At 46.1% G+C, this 19,061-nt stretch overlaps 2 protein-coding genes, 1 long non-coding RNA gene and 1 other non-coding gene across 5 annotated transcripts; 3 read left to right on the top strand and 1 right to left on the bottom strand.

The window, feature by feature from the left end:
* Positions 1–154: 154 nt before the first annotated feature.
* Positions 155–7,120, top strand: LOC146252482 (protein-tyrosine kinase 6-like). Its single transcript, XM_084680069.1, has 8 exons — positions 155–611; positions 1,446–1,567; positions 2,082–2,242; positions 4,106–4,271; positions 5,061–5,219; positions 5,373–5,554; positions 6,008–6,161; positions 6,279–7,120. Exons 1-8 carry the CDS (start codon positions 208–210, stop codon positions 6,461–6,463), a joined length of 1,533 nt encoding a protein of 510 aa, XP_084536195.1. The 5' UTR covers positions 155–207; the 3' UTR covers positions 6,464–7,120.
* A 2,318-nt stretch (positions 7,121–9,438) lies between these two features.
* On the top strand, positions 9,439–16,003 carry LOC146252483 (uncharacterized). Its single transcript, XR_014732088.1, has 4 exons — positions 9,439–9,641; positions 13,761–13,857; positions 14,483–14,590; positions 14,716–16,003. It is a non-coding gene; the product is annotated as an uncharacterized LOC146252483 (long non-coding RNA).
* Positions 16,004–16,401: 398 nt separating this feature from the next.
* On the bottom strand, positions 16,402–18,129 carry ppdpfb (pancreatic progenitor cell differentiation and proliferation factor b). Of its 2 annotated transcripts, none has more exons than XM_084680493.1 (5): positions 17,964–18,129; positions 17,388–17,479; positions 17,156–17,233; positions 16,700–16,799; positions 16,402–16,599 (listed from the first exon to the last, which is right to left on the bottom strand). In XM_084680493.1, the coding sequence occupies exons 2-5, from the start codon at positions 17,440–17,442 to the stop codon at positions 16,494–16,496; spliced, it is 339 nt and encodes a 112-aa protein (XP_084536619.1). In that variant the 5' UTR covers positions 17,443–17,479; positions 17,964–18,129; the 3' UTR covers positions 16,402–16,493. The 2 variants fall into 2 exon arrangements, with proteins under 2 accessions (XP_084536619.1, XP_084536618.1); XM_084680492.1 differs by having other exon boundaries at positions 16,402–16,602; positions 17,964–18,127.
* A 283-nt stretch (positions 18,130–18,412) lies between these two features.
* Positions 18,413–18,484, top strand: trnae-cuc (transfer RNA glutamic acid (anticodon CUC)). Its single transcript has one exon. It is a non-coding gene; the product is annotated as a tRNA-Glu (tRNA).
* The last annotated feature ends 577 nt before the right edge of the window (positions 18,485–19,061 follow it).

Below are 19,061 nucleotides of genomic sequence, written 5' to 3' on the forward strand. Positions count from 1 at the left end.
CACGCAGAGGGTTTTGTAAGGGCGGGGAGTTTGTTCATACTCAAGGAAGTTGTAGGTTAGTCTTTTTTTTTTTTTCAAAGCACAGTACGCGCTTTCGTTTTGCAAATTGCAAAGAGTATGCGCTTGGACGATTACCTGTAGGACAGGTGCATTCGAGCTGGTGCGTCAGCACTTTATTGCGAGTTGAGAGATCATCAGGCCCGTCTCATGGCGGGTAAATATTGGTGTACATCATGTTCGTGTCTGGAGATGATTCGGGACGGGCTCTATGGGAAAAAAAACAACCACCAAGGTAAGAAAGGTACCGGGAACGAGAACGATGCCGACGAGCCTGTTGATTTGGATAATGGGTCTTCCATACAGTACAAGGTACACCGCGAAGCGCTCAAACCTCCCAAAGCCTCAGAGAGTGCCATTTATAAGGCTCTTTGGTCGTTCGATGCCCGGGCAGACGATGAATTGACTTTCAAGGAAGGAGATCTCTTCAAAATAATCAGTCGGAACGGTGACTGGTGGACCGCGCAGAAAATAGATAAGAATGGGAGATGTTTGGAGACAGGGATCGTGCCAAAAAACTACCTTGCCCGAGGAGAATCTGTTGAGGCACAACCGTGAGTATCTTTGTCTCAATGTTGCCCCCCCTCCTCTGCTTTACTTATTTCATGTTAAGTTGTATAAGAGTGGAGGGAGGGTCGGTGATGGGGTTTTTAGCTGACTAGTAAAGAGCGGACAGAATTAATATTGCTTATGTGTCTGCTTCTGCGTTGTATTGTCCATAATAGCAACGAAAAGGGAAGCGTGAATTTTACTTAATTCTAAGAGTGGAAGTGATTCTGACAGTTAAGACACTGGTGTTCCACAGAAACTTGTTGGGTACAATCTAAATATGTTCTAACGTCACATATTATTAGTGTTTTCTACTATCAAAAGACAAAAAGTTTCATTGAAGATTTGTGTCTTGGCTCTAAAAAATGTCAGTCTTTCTGCTGTTCTAAATGGATTTCTCTGATAACCCTTGTTGTTCAGTAGACGTATTTCGCTTTTGATCACAATGCTGTAGTCTGCAACACAGCAAGACTACAAATCTGTAGAGAAATGTTTGAAATATACATGAATCCAGACACATGAACTGTTATCTTTCAACTCTTTATCTCTCTCTCTCTTTATCTCTCTTTCTTTCTTTCTCTCTTTCTTTCTTTCTCTCTTTCTTTCTCTCTCTCTCTCTCTCTCTCTCTCTCTCTCTCTCTCTCTCTCTCTCTCTCTCTCTCTCTCTCTCTCTCTCTCTCTCTGTGTCTCTGTATATGTACATTGTATATGTCTATATATGTATATCTATGTATATCTTCATATGTTTAATATTAAACTCCTTTATAACCTTCATAACTTGTTATATAATCTCTCATGATGCTGTTCTAACCTGTGTCTATGCTACGTCGCATGGCCAGCTGGTATTTTGGGAAGATGGACAGATATGAGGCAATGAACCATCTACTGTCTCCGGAGAACGCAAAAGGAGCTTTCCTCATCCGCCTCAGCGAGAAAGACAGCGTAGGACATGTCCTTTCAGGTAAAGAGAGAGAAGGAGGGAAGGAGGAGGAGAGAAAGAGAGAAGGGAGATGGAGGATGGGGAATACTCTGAGGGAAGGGAGGGGAAGGAGGGGAGGTGGAAGAGTGATGTGGAGACAGTGGACAAGCTTTCCGTGGAAGAGAGGATCAAATACAAAATCTCCAGATGCTTCATGACTATGCAAAATTCCTAATTATTGCTATAGTCAACTCACATTCAGCTTTACCATACATACCTACCCCACCAGACTAGGGCACTGCTGCTGTTCTGCATCAACTATTGAGGAACTAAATCCATCTGCATGCAGAATTTCTGGAACTGTGTAATCTACAGCTGGTCTATCCATATCTAGAACACCACTTTAACCAACTTTCAAATTCGTTTGCATTTAATCAAACTTTTAGACTTCATTCTGCTCATCTATTTTGGTTTGTGTGTGTGCATCTGGGTTTTGTGTGGAAGTGTGATTGCATACATGTAAACATGGGGTGTGTGTGTTTTATTTTTTATTCAGTGAAATCTGACAAACAGGTGAAACATTTTAAAGTGGTTGAGGAAGGGGGACGGTTTCACCTGAACCAGGCCCAAAACTTCTGCACTTTAATGAATCTGGTGGAGTTCTACTCAACAAACAACCTGGCCTCTGTGCTCAGGCTGGGCCAGCCGTGCGCCAAGGTGAGGACACACACACACGCACACACACACACACACAAGACTTGAGAGAACTAGCTACTCTAACTCAACAGTGAGAGCACTACTCGTGTTCACTATTACTCACTTTTACGTGTGTGTAAGTGTGTGTATGTACGCACAAAAATGTTTCTGTTGCAATTTGGATTAGTAAACAATAAAACATACCATCAATCTATTACCAAGGGAGACCAGGAAGGGCCCCTTAGTCTCTTTGTTTGTCGTACAGACACATGACAGCAAAGTTGACTGTAGGTGTCTCTGTATCTCTCTTTACGAGAGATTGGTGAAAGAGAGGTGCAGAAAACATAGTCATACAACAGGGAAGAGTCAATGGGTGTGGTGTTTCTCTGGAGGAGGGGTCCATGTAGTCATAGGATCCCTCACTGAATTGCTCCTCCCAAGGTTTCGTCCATTTTTCCTCCTCTAGTGAGTTTTCCTGGAAGTTTTTCCTTGTCTTCCTTGAGGGTTTAGGTTGGTTGAGGGGCAGTTCTATGGGCATATGTGAAGCCCTCTGTGACATTGCTTGTAAAAAGGGCTATACAAATACATTTTGATTTGATTAATACAATTATTCTTACTTCCTCTTTGTAATTTCCCCTCTTTATTTCTGTAATCACTTTTTGAGAGCAAGTGCATCTGTTTTGACCTTACATCTCTTGTAATGACCACTAAATGACTGCCAAGTTGACAGGCATGGACAGTATGATGAGTCTGTACCTACTGAGTTGCTGTTAAAGAGACCTGCTGATCTCCCTCATTTCTCAGTGCATCTCTCTCTCTCTCTCTCTCTCTCTCTCTTATCTTTTCTATCTGAAATAAGAATAAGAGAAGTGAACTTTCTGTGGTGTAGAGGGTTGCGACAGGACATCTGGTTGTGTCTGTGCGCATTGCGGTGTGTGCGTGCCTCAGTGTCAGTGTTGGCATCAGTGTGTGTCTAAATGTCCAAGAGGCTGTGTGTGTGCCCTCCCCCCTCCCCCACCTCCCAACCCTCCACCCTCCCCCACCTCCCAACCTCCACCCTCCCCCGCTCCCCCCCTCCCTCACCTCCCAACCTCCACCCTCCCCCCACCTCCCAACCTCCCCCCTCCCTCACCTCCCAACCTCCCCCCTCCCTCACCTCCCAACCTCCACCCTCCCCCCACCTCCCAACCTCCACCCTCCCTCACCTCCCAACCTCCACCCTCCCCCCACCTCCCAACCTCCACCCTCCCCCCACCTCCCAACCTCCACCCTCCCCCCACCTCCCAACCTCCACCCTCCCTCACCTCCCAACCTCCCCCCTCCCTCACCTCCGAACCTCCACCCTCCCCCCACCTCCCAACCTCCACCCTCCCCCCACCTCCCAACCTCCCCCTCCCTCACCTCCCAACCTCCACCCTCCCCCCACCTCCCAACGTCCACCCTCCCCCACCTCCCACCCTCCACCCTCCCCCCACCTCCCAACCTCCCCCCTCCCTCACCTCCCAACCTCCCCCCTCCCTCACCTCCCAACCTCCACCCTCCCCCCACCTCCCAACCTCCCCCCTCCCCCCACCTCCCAACCTCCCCCCTCCCTCACCTCCCAACCTCCACCCTCCCCCACCTCCCAACCTCCACCCCCCCCCACCTCCCAACCTCCACCCTCCCCCACCTCCCAACCTCCACCCTCCCAACCTCCACCCTCCCCCCACCTCCCAACCTCCCCCCTCCCCCCACCTCCCAACCTCCACCCTCCCTCACCTCCCAACCTCCCCCCTCCCTCACCTCCCAACCTCCCCCCTCCCCCCACCTCCCAACCTCCCCCCTCCCTCACCTCCCAACCTCCAACCTCCCTCACCTCCCAACCTCCACCCTCCCCCCCTGCAGAGTGAGCCGAAGCCAAAGGACCTGAGCCACAGCACGGTGGATGAGTGGGAGCTTCCCAAGGAGGAGTTCTCCCTGGAGGAGAAGCTGGGCAGCGGATACTTTGCTGACGTCTTCCGGGGTCAGTGGAAGACGCTCATCAACGTGGCCATCAAGATCCTCAAGAACGGTACGCTAACACACAGACGTTCCTGTGGGGGTCGTTCTTCAGCCGCTGTGTGTTAGGGGGGGGGGGGGGATTAGACCCAACGTTCCTGTGGGGGTCGTTCTGTGGGGATTAGACTTCTGATATTCCACATAGAAGGAGCCCAAACCTCTAACCGCTAGACCAAAGGGATTGTATAAGGTCAGCTGGACTATTATGCCAGTACTTTAAAATAATTAAATCAAATCATATTTTTCTCTACCCCAGCCATCTGCAGTTTGGCAATTTATTTACAGAAATTGTTACGACTGTATTCTTTTAAAACCCCAATAATACTATGGATCCATCATACTTGTGAACATGTGTAACACAAATGTGAACGCCACACAAGGATTAAGACTTCTGAAATGAACTAACAATGATCTCATGATTCACACACAGAGCAAAGTGGTTCCTCCTGCTCTGTTCCTGTTAGAGAAACACACCCAAATGTTACATGTCCATCTGTCCTCTCCTTTCTATTCTCATACCTGTCGTCATGGCTCCTGACACTACACTGGGCCGCATCATGGCCTCACGAAGACACTGAAAGACATTCTTCATGAACCACATGCTGCGTGGCTGTACTTACAGAACGTCTAAGTCACCTGGGTCAAATCTCTGTTCTAATTATAGCATTGAATGACATTCCAGTTCAGTGTTTTTCACGTCAGCTGTTGATACTATGACATCAACAAGTATGTTGCCGTTCCTGTCTTTTCTAATGTGTTTATGACATGTTGTTATTGGCAACATGTCTGTGTGTGATCACAGATGAGTTAAATCACAAGGAGTTCCAGCTGGAGGTGCAGATGATGAAAAAGCTCCGCCATCGTCACCTCATCTCGCTGTTCGCCGTCTGCACCGCCACGCCGCCCTACTACATCATCACCGAGCTCATGGAAAAGGGCAACCTCCTCGACTTCCTGCGAGGTGGTGATGTCATTTCCTGTTGTTTTGGTCATTTTGTGTTCCTCTTCTTTCTGTTTGGCTTTTCTTAAGTATATTCTGATTGACTTCACTTCCCCTTCACTCATTGGCAGTGTGTGTGTCTGTGTGTGTGTGTGTGTGTGTGTGTGACCGCAGGTGAGGAGGGTTCATGTATGGACCTGATGTCTCTGGTGGACATGGCTGCCCAAGTGGCTGATGGGATGGCGTACCTGGAGGAGCAGCAGAGCATCCACAGAGACCTGGCAGCGCGGAACGTTCTGGTGGGGGAGAACAACATCTGCAAGGTGGCCGACTTTGGGCTGGCGCGGGTCATCAAGGTAGCTCTGAAGCAATGTGTGTGTGTGTGTATGTGTGTCCTCTCCCCCCCCCCAGGAGCCTGTAGGCTGAGGCCTCACCTCTCCCCCCCCCAGGAGCCTGTAGGCTGAGGCCTCACCTTTCCCCCCCCCCAGGAGCCTGTAGGCTGAGGCCTCACCTCTCCCCCCCCCCAGGAGCCTGTAGGCTGAGGCCTCACCTTTTTCCCCCCAGGAGCCTGTAGGCTGAGGCCTCACCTCTCCTCCCCCCCCCCAGGAGCCTGTAGGCTGAGGCCTCACCTCTCCCCCCCCCAGGAGCCTGTAGGCTGAGGCCTCACCTTTTTCCCCCCAGGAGCCTGTAGGCTGAGGCCTCACGTCTCCCCCCCCCCCCCCCCAGGAGCCTGTAGGCTGAGGCCTCACCTCTCCTCCCCCCCCAGGAGCCTGTAGGCTGAGGCCTCACCTCTCCTCCCCCCCCCCCAGGAGCCTTTCTACATCTCTGAGGAGAAGAAAATCCCTTTCAAGTGGAGCGCACCGGAGGCCATCAGCCACGGAAAGTTCTCCAACAAATCTGACGTCTGGTCCTTTGGTATTCTGTTGTATGAGATCCTCAGCTATGGATCGGTGCCCTACCCAGGTGAGGTTGATGTCCCCGCTAGAGAAATATTCTACATTTCTGTTTTACATTTCCTTTCAACATCCTCTCCCTTCCTCTCCTCTCTTGTCATCTCTTCCTTGCTTTTCTCTTTTTCAGCCTTCAGCAACTTAGAAGTCTACAGCCAGGTGTTCAATGGATACAGGATGCCGGCTCCGCCCAAATGCCCAGACATCCTCTATGACATCATGCTGTCCTGCTGGAAGGACTTTCCTTCTGATAGGCCAGATTTCAAGGACCTGAGCCCCTGGTTGGAGAGCATTAACTTGAACGAGGTGGAGTGACCCTGTAGCTGAAGTGACAGGCGCTGACCACCAGAGGGAGGTAGAGACAACATGTTTCTGAAGAATGTTTGAGAGGACCTATGGGACCATGCACCTAGCAGTAGGCAGTTGGAATAAATAAACAAAATGCTTATCTGATTAGCCTTTGAGGAGCCAGCACAAAACTGACTTCAAGCAAGTCGGAAGATTCAAGAACACAGATGGTAAAGGTTTTAAAGAGCGGACAGGCAGAGCTTGTCTGGGCGTCCTACTGCTGTTAGTCTGTGTTGATTGTGTCATTGACTGCCCAAGGTGTTGGTAGAGAGAGTAGAGGACTCCTATACCTGCAGTCTGAGCCACCTGCTTCTCTCCTGACCGCCCTTGTTTCCATTCTGGAACAGGGAACACCACTGAAATCATCCTGTGGAATGTTGTTGCTGTTGTTGTTTGTGGTGGTTCTCACTTTCTAATATATTTCTTTCTCCTTTCATTGCATGTTTGTATTTAAGGAAATATCATTTCCCCACGTGTAAATGCTTGATTGTCCATTTTCATCATCATCATCATTAAGTTAAATCATCAAGGTTAAGTGTGTGAAAATGTTTTGGGTTTTTTTTTTCTGTGAGAAATGTTCCACTATGTGTGTGTGTGTGAAATATAAAGATATAAGCATTTTTAGTAGAGACATTCAGTCATCCCAGAGGTTAGTGGTGTGTGATATTATGCAGGTGCTGCATTCCCTCTGTCTCTTCTGATAAACTAGGTCACTGGCCATTTAGTGTATGCACACGCACGCACACACACACACGCAGACACACACTCGTACACACACTTTGTGTGTATTAAAGCATTTGTATTCGGCTGTGTGTGTCTGCATGGCTGAGTAAGTTACTTTGTTTCTCTGTGTGTCGAGAAGTTGCCAGAAAAAGTGCTGCTGTGGATACCCTGCTAAATAGATACCTGGTCAAAAGAGGTCAGACCACAGAAATAGATGCACCCTCTCAACCCTACACCCAGACTGGCAGGCCGGTTTACTGGCTGGTTGGCTGACTGGCAGCCTGGTTGTCTTAACTGGCAGGCGGATTTACTGGCTGGCTGGCTGGCTGGCCAACTGGCAGGCTGGGAGACTGGTGGGGTGGCTACTTGACTGGCTGACTGGTTGTCAGGCTGCCCATCTGTCTGGTAAAGGAAGAGAGGCTCTGATGGCTGTGGAATGAAGCAAAGAGTTTTTGCAAAGTCATTGCGCTGGAGTAGTTCACCTCCCAATCATTTCCCCAACTGATATCTGTCTGTCGAAACAGGACAGCCTTTGAAAGCACACCCCCAAAGGGGGACCCCTTGTGGGCCTACCAGTGTGTATATTCAGGCTCTTCCTTCTTCTTCTTCTTCCTGAGTCAGTAGTATACATGCAGGCCTGCAGCAGTGTGCATGAGGTTATGTGGTGGGAGTGCACGTGATGAAGCGTGCCTTGGTCGTGCAGCCTGCATTCCTCTTGGGGTGGGGGGTGAGGAAGGGGGGTGGGGTCATGGAAATGGGAGGTCTCTCTCCTGCTGCTACCACTGTACTCTACTGCCCCACAGGAGAAAAGCAGTTCAATGTGGAGACAGAACACAGGGGTGGGTTCATTAAGAAAGGATGAGAGACGGACAGACAGAAAGACAAAGAGAGATGTAATGCTCAGATGTGTGGAGCTGCTGCACTATCATTAACAGGGAATCAACCGGCCCGATAACCAAAGATATCTGCACACATCAGCAACTATTCACCTAGAGAACTAGTTAGTTCTGAATGCACTTCCTTTGGCCGGGACCTGAAAGACACACCTTGTAATCAACACCTCATAAATGTTGTCCCTCTACACCTCCCACTCCCCCTCTCTCTTACCTCCTTCCTTCCCTTGCTCTCTTTCTCTCTGTCACCTTTTCTTATCTCTCTTCTGTGCTCTCCATTCCCCACCCTGTAGTGATCAGTAAGAAGCAAAGACCAGTCAACTAGCCTGGTTCGTTTTTCCACTTTAGAACCCCACCTCCTTTAGACCCCCACCTCCTGTAGACCCCCACCTCAATCAGAGACACTGACTGTCTCCCCACCTTCAAGAAAAGGCTTAAGACGCACTTGTTTCGGCAGTACAACGGTATTTAGGAATGATTTGCTGGACCTGATGTTCGTTTCTTCGAGGATCACAACGACTCTTATTGAGAGACTTGTTGCTCTTGTTGGTTAATTGTAACTGATAAAAAATGATTGTGCTCACTGTGAAAACAGATATTTTACTGTTGCTTGCTTTTCTACAGTTACACTCTTGCACTTTTTGAGGTTCATGTTGTTCAATTGTAACTTGTTTAACTACATGCTCTTATGGTTCTTCCCTTTGGCACTTATTTGTTTTTTCACAATGTATGCTTCATGTTTTGGCCACCTGCAATGTTTGGGGTGTTGTTATGATCAGTGACCTATGCACTTTTGCAACGCTCTCTCTTGGAAGTCGCTTTGGATAAAAGTGTCTGGTAAATGAGTAAATGTATATGTAAATGTAGACCAGTGGTTCTCAACCCTGGTCCTCAGAGACCCCCTGTCCTGCATGTTTTAGATGTTTCCCCGCTCCAACACACCTGATTCAAATGAATGGGTCGTTATCTAGCTCTGTAGAAGCCTGGTAACAAACATGCATTTGAATCAGGAGCCAAGAAACATCTAAAACATGCAGGACAGGGGTTCCCTGAGGACAGGGTTAAGTACCGCTGCTTTAGGCAGAGGGAGGGAGGCATGGAAGGCCTTAAGCCCACTCCTTACCCCCAACCCCACCTGATGTCTCTCCTTCAACTCCTCTCTAGTTTTCCCTCTGTTTCTTTTTGTTTTTCTCACCCCTCCCTCCGTCTAGGGAGCAAAAATCCTTCAAGAAAGGTCAGGGAAGGGGGGAGGAAGTGGTGCTGGGGGCAGTGGTGGGCAGGCCTGCCTCCTCAGCCAATAAAACAGGAGCGCTGGGTGTGTGGAGTTCTGAGTGTGCAGAGTAGATCTGCCTCATGTACATGTCTTCTTTTGGAGAGGCGTCTTAGTGAGCCTACCGAGGCTCACTGTCGCTGCATCCGTCATTCACACATCCAACCTTCCATCCAACCTTCCCTCTGTTGGCCTTTCCAGGATTCCTTTGTCTTCTGCAGGCCCGGCTGACGGAAAGGCATGCTTGAGACTGCGAGAGGTAAGACCCTCCAGCAGCTCCCAGGGTTGGTTGTTGTTTAAGAAAGCACGAGTGCCTTAACGACTGTAATTGGTTGATAAGTTAACGCGCTATATGTGAAGCATGGAAGCGAGTGTTTTTCATGTCTGAAATAGACAGAGTTAGATGCGAACAGTCATAACAACAGTCAGATGGTTGTGGCTGGTAAACAAGCTCACAGCGTGATCCATGCTGGGTTTTTACGCAGATTCCCAGAGATGGTAAAAGTACACAGATCCTTCACTCAAGTAGAAGTACAGATGCTCATGTTCAAAAAGACTGGTAAAAGTGAAAGTACTGACTACACTTTTTCACTCAAGGTAAAGTGAAGAAGTATGGGCTCTTACATATACTTAAGTAGCCAATATTACTACCTGTTTAATGTCATGCTGGTAACTGGACCTCACATCATATTAATACATTAATACACACAGACAATAATAAACATTAATAAAAAAATGTAAGGAGTGAAAGTAAAACGTTGTAAAATCTACTTGTGTAGAGTCCTATCTTTGCAACAGTGTAACAACAACATAATAACAGTGTAACAGCAGTGTAACGACTGCTAAATGCATCATTTAAATGTTTTCTGGCTCAGGCCTATAATTATGACAATTCAAAGATGTAAATAAACCTAGGTTTTGATTAGTAGATTGTGCGGAAATCATGTTCAATCGGGACTTCCAGTCTCTCAGTGGTCTCTCAGGAGTTGAGTAACATTAGCTAGTAACGTTAGCTACATACTGTAGCTACTGAGTATGTCTCCATGTGGGACCTAGTCCTGCACCATCATCTGCCCTCTTATTCCTTGACTACAAATGTGTAGTGGAGTGTCTTTGATAGGGATTATTTTTTTAAATAGAGGCATAAATCATTAGTGAGTAGTTGTGAGTGTGTGTGTATGTGTGGCTGGTTCTGGTGCCTTATCTGTAGGTCTTTGTCTGCTGACTCAGTCGAACAGCCAGGATATTATAGGCTCATGGACCCAAGGAACTGGACAAAGTCCTTTGTTATATGAGACGCCTGATTTGATTAGCAGAACTGATATGTTTACAACACACTTTGCACGTTCAGGCTGGAGGAACACTGATAAAGGTTTGTCTCTTGTGACCTGAAGCAGCAGTTTAACACTGACTGAGCAGTTCCTTACAAACAGTCTGCATCACAGGAATGCTTCAGACTTAAGTCCTGGGACGTGGACAGCAGTTAAATCCTCTGGTTTCTACAGCTGGGCCTAGGGATTTAGGGGCAAAGCTTCTGGGCTGAATAAAGTCCAATAAATCTAGAGATGAATTTTGAGTGTGTGAACCATGTTTGTCTCTCAGACTAAGACGTGTGATGCATTGTGTTCCGTCCTGTGTTGGAGATTTGGAGTGTGATTTGGGAAGCTGAAAGGATAGAGAACATACCAGCCACCACACTAACACATAGCGTGTCGGTGTTAGTATGTTGAAAGGGTGGAGGTTGCGACACACACGTGTGAGTTGCTGTCCATCCTGAGGCTGATGAGGCTGCAGAACCAGAACCTCGCTCTGGCCTCTCTGCAGAGAACTAGGTCAGAGTGTATGTGTGTGCGCGCTCGTGTGTGTGTGTGTGAGATAGGGGGGTACAAGCTAAGCTATGTGCTAAAATCTCAGCGTGGCTATTTTAGGCGCCGCATGAAGATACTTGGAGGGAAACGTGAACCTTCCTCTTCATTACAACCCAGATAGAGATGTGTGCTGTGGAGTGAAGGGAAGCTACTCTGTCGGTTCCAGAGAGTCTGTTCCCAGCTGGAGTCCCTGGCAGCTGGGTCTAGTGTGTTCACAGCCCTACATGCTCCATACGGTCTGTCTGTGAGGCATAGAGGGCTGGGCTTCTGTGAGTCTACATCTTGGAAGCAATCTCTTAGATAAAGCAGACTGGAGACTGGCAGGTGTTGCGCAACACAAGAGGCCCCGGGTGAAAACACAAAGTCTATGTGTGTGTGTGTGTGCGTATTTGAATGCATGTATGTGTGTGCGTGTGTGTGTGTGCGTATATAAGAGTGCATGTTTGTATATGAATGTGTGTATATGCACCGGCATGTTTGTGTGTGAATGGGTGTGCACGTTCCTTTATCAAAACTTCTGAGGTGTCTTCCTGTCACAGCAACGGGATTCAGAGCCCACATGGATTTGGAGTCAGTACCAAACAATACCACTAGAGGGTGACAGCACCACTATAAACTGCCGGGACACATTAATCAAAATGTAATATTGAATTAATCAATGGACTATATTAAAATGTTACAGATGTTCGATTTAGAATTATTATTCCCCTACTTATTGACAGGCACCTGTTATACCTTGAGGCTTCATCAATGGAACACTTATGTAATAAGCTTCTTGAAGAAGTGACTTACATGTGACCTGTTATGTGACAGGTGGACCAATCAGATATCAGTATCAGATATGTACAGAATAGAGTTTTAAAAAAACACATGGAATTCCTCCAACAGAACTGCACCGTGCAGTCTTGAGCAATGCTGAATCCTTCCTGTTTCGTTGCTGTTTTTACCAGAAAATCTCAAGAAAACAAATATTTTGCATCCTGGTCCAGTTCTCACTCTGCGCTCCATTTAATCTAGAGTCAACAGACACGTCAGATAAAGCAGCCGTATTTAGCAGGAGACTGGGTGTTGGTACACCAGCCTTCACCCTGAACACAGTACACCCCTACATCAACAACACAGAACACAGTATAAACACCACAGAAGACAAACATGCGGTGTGCCTGTACACATTTGTATTTGTGACACAGAGATGTAACTAACCTTGTCTTAGACTGAAAACTCTTCGCCAGAAATGGGTCAAAGTTCACACACCCTTCACTCAGTAGAGGTACAGAAAAAAAAGTACTTCAAAGTGTAGCCCACTTTTTCACTTAAGTTAAAATAAAGAAGTATGGGCTCTGTAAAACTGTTTGTGTTTTAGTAAAAAGTTGTCAGGAAAATGTGGAAGTACTGATACCTGAAAAACCTACTTGAGTGCAGTAACAAAGTATTTGTACTTTTGTACAAATGACTTGATAACTGGTAATAACACAATAACAGTGTACTAACAATATAATAACAGTGTAACAACAGTGTAACAACTCTGCTATTCGCAGACACAAACTTCCATCCTAGTTAGTTGCATTTTCTGGAGTCCACTTTACTGCTGTTGGATTCATAGAACTTGTTTCTCCAGCAAAGCACACGTTGACAGTCTGAATAGTCGCACATTGATTTAACACAAAGTATAAACCACAATCAAGAGCATTTTAGAAGCTAATTTGCAAGGTTCAGTGAGTAACAAAAACACAAGAACCCTGACTTGGCCTCGCTGACACATCAGATTCATTGCTACAGCAGTCACCGGTCCACGGATCACAGCTGAAACAATGAAGTGTCTTGTCACATCGTTGATCCAGGCATGACCGGTGGCACGTCTTCCTTTGGAATCTGAGATTGTATACCTACATACGAATGTGGCTTGTCTGGTACTTTCCAGTAATACTGAATCTGCTGGAAATCATCCTCCACATGCCTAAGGGTCAAGAGACTTCTGTAAGGAGAATTACAATGTTTGGTTGTTGGTATGTTTGTTCTTTTATGTCAGATGCTGATTAGATTTCTGTCAGTCCAGGGATTACAGTGGGTTGCAGTTGAACAGCTTTCTCCACAACACAGCTTTGACTGGGTCTCTGTGTCCCAGAGGGTTATTTCAGACTGGTCCATCAGAGAGAGAGAGCGCTGGAAGTGTCTGATACGTCATTGTGATCATTAGGTCTGGTGACACTGACAGAACAGTCCTTTCACTTCACTGCCAAATGAAGCTGGATTACATTATTTGTTAAAAAGCTGTCATGTAAATTTAATATTATTTTTATTACATAATGACTCACACTCACAAACATACACACACACATATACAAACCCATTCCCAGACTACACATAGTGTTTCCACATCATTGCTTGAAATAGAAACGTTGCCACATTATAAGTAAACTGTCCCTGAGTTCAGAGTAGAGGGACCTCCATCCTGTATGGTCTTATCAGTTCACCTTTACCCATAATGCCCCTGCTCTCTGTCTCTTCAGGGAATTCAAAGAGTGTTCCAAGGTGAACCGTCTTCAGTCAACATGACCAGTGTCAACGCTCCAGCCAGCCTGCTGGCTCGGAAACACTTTAACAAAAGTAAGGATGAGTCCACAAAACCGACGGGCGACGGCACTATTTTTAACCCTTGACTTTGACCCTGTGCTATTAGGCAAATGTTTGACTTGAATCAACAGCGGTGTAGACAGGGGACTCTGGGGCGGGGATCATGTGTGGAGTCATCAGTCTGAACCGTGTCACTTTTCCAGTAAGTTTAAACTCTGTACTTCATTTGGGACACACTGAGGTGGCATGTCACTTTTTTCGACAGCGTTCTTGACTCCACCGCTCCACCGCTGTTAGCCTATCAAAGGGTATGAACATGCTGTTGTTCATCCTCATAATGACCTCCACTGTATAGCATGGAGGCATTGTGCAGCTCTCCAGGGGTGACGGCCAGAGCCAGCAGGGCTTGGTGCTGTGTCAGCCTCCAGAAAAAAAACCTACTGGCTCACAGGCTTAGTCACATGGGGAGGCCTGCCAGCTCCTGAGGCCTTCTGTCCCCTCTGCCTGCTTCTGGCTGAGAAGCGCCCACTCCCACGTTAGTTTCTGCCTCATGCAGTGAGACCTCGGCCCACACCTCCCTGTGGCATGCAGTATGGGAGCAGCCCCACATTAAGGCACATGTTGAACTCACATTTCCTGTGATTGTGATTCTGTGTAGACAGCAGGCCTACTGAGAGCACCAAGTCAGAGTTCAGTCTCTCTGAAGGCCCCTTGCCACCCAGACAGAGACAGGTGACCGTCTGGGTCACCATGACAACACCGCCGGGTAAACCAACTGTGCTGATGATGACGTTGTTGTTGATGATGAGGAGAATGATAAAATATAATAAAATGTATAGATTAAAAAAATAATATGATGATTCATGTCCCCCCTCTCTCTTTCCTCTACAGGGTTTCCTGATGGGATAACCAGGGGTTGCTGGGTCAGTATTGTCCTGGCTAGCCCCTTCAGCCAGTCCACCCCCAACAAACATCCCCGCCCTGCCAACAGAGCCGTCAAGTAGTCAACGCCCCAACATCCAACACTATTGGTTTACGTGCTGGAGAACAGGAAGATGTCATCATCGGAATCCTCCTATTCCTCTTCTCCCCCCCTCTTTGCACACAAGTATAGACTTGAGCAAGCCAGCCAGTGTAACTAGGTTTGGTGTTTTATAACCCTTTGTGCAACAATTAACAAAGACACAAAACCCAGCCTTGCACTGCCAGGAAAACCTGTCTTGTTTTGTGCAGGCAGACGGCAAGGTGACACAACACCCATGGAATACTCTGTGTAAGACATGACTTTCTCTAAAAAGTGACATTTACTGATGTAAGCCAAAAGGGCTATGCAGACAAATAGACAAATGACAGACACACAATTTATTTTTTTACTTTGACTTTCCTCTACGTTCACTTCATTCCCCAGCTTTAAGAACTTCCCCCCGTGTTGAACAAATGTCAAGAACAAAATGTTCCTTTCTGTCTGCTCTGCTGGATGGTTGCCAGGCAGCAGCTGGGAAGTTGTCTCAGTTGTGCGTGCAGATCTCCTGTGTGGATCCTGTCTGATTCTCCTTCCCACAGATCTGAGGTCAGAAGAGCTTTGCTTAGCTTTCTCCCATCAGGTCTGTGAAGGAATAGAGCGCGAAAAAATAAAGAAAAGAGTAAGTTTGAACGTGAAACGTTTAGGAATGATCCAGTCCAAGTCCGTGCGGTTTCTTCACGCTCAGACCTGTTGCTGGGGCGAGACTAGACGCAAGGTGCATGATGGGAAGCAGAGCCAGCATGTTGGCTGGATGAAAGGACTTTTCAACCAACCTGCCCAGCCACTTGCTGTGATGACTAACCAGTGACCTGGAAAAACTGCACACCAACAAGAGGGGGGAAAAAAGCGTGTCTGATATGACACAAAGACAAACACTCTTTAACTCCTGAGGCCATTTTGTTTCCTTAATTGTGTGTTTTGTCCATTAGACTTTGTGTTCCAGCTAAATGGTCTAGTGTGTATAGGGGGCGCCTGTAACAGTTACATAACCTATAGCAATCTCACTCTCTGGTCTATGCTGTAGACTAGATGCAAATACAGCAGTACTTGATGTTCAGTTCTAGACCAAAGGAGGAAGAGCTCATGTGTTCCTAGTCTACCCTTGAATTGGTCATTCACACCTGTCATGAAAAAAATAAAAGCCAATACAGAGCACCATGTTGAATCCAAGTTGTTAGAATGGAGTAAAAATACTGACGTAACCATGACTACCAGAGCTGCTGATTATGAGAGAAGAAAACAGGAAGCTCTGCCTGTTATACAGTTAGTTGTGCATCATTCCAGGAAACATTTCAGTATTTCTAAATGAGAAGCCACACAGATGATAGGCTGCAATAGACTATTTTAATCTGTCATCACAAGGAGACAAGACCAAATGGCAAAAGGTAACAAACATCACCATTGTACTACACATTAATAATACAGTACAAACATAGAAAATTGCATTGTTGGTTTCTTGGTCTTTTTATTTTTTTAAAGTTTTTAAGTTTATTCAGTGAAATATAAAAACAATGTTAAAAAACAAAACAATAAAAAGAGACTTGTACAGCCTGTTCTATAAAACAAACCAATTTATTAAAAAAACAACAACAAAAAAACACATTAAGGGGCCTTCGTCCCCTAGCGTTGTCCACGCCTCCTGAGTTCAGGAAGAGGGGGGAGGACTCCCCGCCTCGCTGGACTCACTCGCCTGACGCATCACCATCTCCCTGGCAACGCAGGTCACCTGGCCGTTGGTGACGACGCCCACCCTGCTAGAGGAAGGCGTGTAGGTTAGTAACAAACATGGTTCCCTTTTGGTCCCTTTTATTATTTTTTTTTTATCTGGTATTCCAGTGTGTCTATACTTACTTCTGATTGGCTTCTTCAGCCAACGTGGTCATCCCTGGCTGGTTCTGCTTGCCGAAGAAGAAACTGGACCACCAATGGCCAGAGTCCTGCTTGGGAAGACCTGACAACACAACAATCAAATGATTTAGCATACATCACAGCCACCACAGTTCAGTGAGTGTTAAAAACCATGTCTCCATATTAAAAATAAATTTGATTGACGTAGGAGGATCTCTGGTGAACCGCATGGTGTTAGGTAAACCCCAGTTAGTCACATCCTGCCTTACCCCTAACCAGCCTCAGGCATAACACTGTACTACAAGACTGACGAGGCAAAATTTCACAATTTCAGGAATGGAACACTGGTCTTCTTATGCAACATTAACAACACGCTATATTTATATAATTTGACTATCTACACAACCACAGGCCGATCAAGACGAACGTGTACTTGTTTCAAATGACAGCTCAGCTCACCTGGGTGGTGTGGAATGACTTCCCCACTGTACTCCGAACTGCCGCATGAGCTGCTACTGGATGTAGAGCCTAGGCGCCCTGAGAGAAAGAGAGAGACAGTTAGGACTGGAAAATATCATTCTTATGATAGCAGGTTAATACCCTACACACAGCAGATAATTAACATGACAAAGACCGAGTTCAGAGTTATTGTTAACAGTTTCCGGTTTTAAGATCAAGAAATTCAGCTTACTTCGGTAGTAATCGGTGGTTGCAACGAGTGAGCCACCTGCTGGGATTGCTGCCATCTTTCTGATTGTTGTTAAATCTGTTTTGATGGAAACCCTGGACAAACGTGAGAAGATGGAAGAAAAAAAAAAGTGATGAAAAACTGTCAAGTAAGAGATGCTGAATCATTTAAGCTGCATAAAGTGGTTACCAAATTAAAACGGTGTAGGAAAAACATTAATCTGCAATAAGAATGTCTACCCTAAGGGTCAAGGTTAGCCATAACATTCGAGATGCACCAAAAAGGGTAAACAAAAAACAAAAAAGATTTTTGCTAGTATTGTTCTTCGTGACATGATGAAAGATACATTTTATATGAATTCAGGATTTCCAAACGTATATTGGTCATTACTGTTAGCAAAGCCTAAAATCGAACAAAACAATCTTTGAATGTCAGCCATTTTCTGTGTTATTATTACGAGCATCTGTCTGTAATGTATCTGTCCTAGTCCTTAGCAAGCTAGGCTAATGTTAGTTTGCAAGCCCCCGCAAAGACAGCAGTTCAATAGCAAAAAACAGTAGCCCTTTTTAGCAAACTCACTTTCTTGTTGTTCAGACAGATGTGCTGATGTTCCGTAGCACCCAGTATACTCAGTCGGCCAGGCTTGGGGAGTTAACGCTAGGCGACGGGGCCCATTTGAAAATAAGGTTTGGGTAAATACAACCCTCCACGTCCTTCTGATATTGCTGCAGTATTTCTTGCTGGAAACAACGGGTCATCATGGTACTTATAGGCAAAGGTGACGTCAACAACCTCTCCTCAGCGAAAGGCGGGTCTAATCTAAACTGGTTACGACCGGAGACAAGCGGTTACAAAAAAAGAAACCACCAAGCATTGATATTTTGTGACGGTCAGGGTAATGGTAACAGTAAGCCTATATGTATAAAAAGTAAAATATAGTGTATTTAAATATATTGATTTCATCCAACAATATAATTGCTATTAAGACGAAGCAATAAATTGACACATGTAAGTGAAGAAATTGCACCTCCCTGGTGGTCTAGTGGTTAGGATTCGGCGCTCTCACCGCCGCGGCCCGGGTTCGATTCCCGGTCAGGGAACTTGTTTTTACAGTTTCTACTTAGCGAGTAGAGTTGGGGTGTCAGCAAACCAGAAGAAGGCAGGGCTCTGCTGTTAACTCACTGGGATAGTGTGTATGCTCTTTCAGACATCCTGGTGCAATACCGCATTGGCCTGGGTTCAAATCATAGTTTATTGTAACTTAAAAGTTACATTGTGGTCATGTGAGATGTGTGACTTCACCTTCACATAGTTTCATAAATATCATCTCTCCTCTCTGCCAAATGCTTGTTAATCTCTGTAAGATTCTCTTTAGTTCAGTTCGGTTAGAAACAGAGTGCAAATTATACAATGATAATCGGGGGGTTCAGCTTCTTCTCCAGGGTGTAAAGTAATATTTACAATTACAGGTAAGAACGATATATAAAAATAAACATATAGATCCCCGACCTGTTGTTTTTACCTTTTTTGGGAGGGTTCAAGTCCCCCAAGCCCCCCTGAAATTTGAACCTTGGACTCAAGAGCTCCGCTTTGTAGTCTACGACTCCATACTTTTTTTTGCTACTTTAAAATAACTTTCTGCAGCCAGCGTTTCTGGAAAACTTTTTTAGACCTGAC

This window comes from Hypomesus nipponensis, chromosome 18 (assembly GCF_054491055.1).
Source record: "Hypomesus nipponensis isolate SF chromosome 18, ASM5449105v1, whole genome shotgun sequence".
NCBI lineage: Eukaryota > Metazoa > Chordata > Actinopteri > Osmeriformes > Osmeridae > Hypomesus > Hypomesus nipponensis.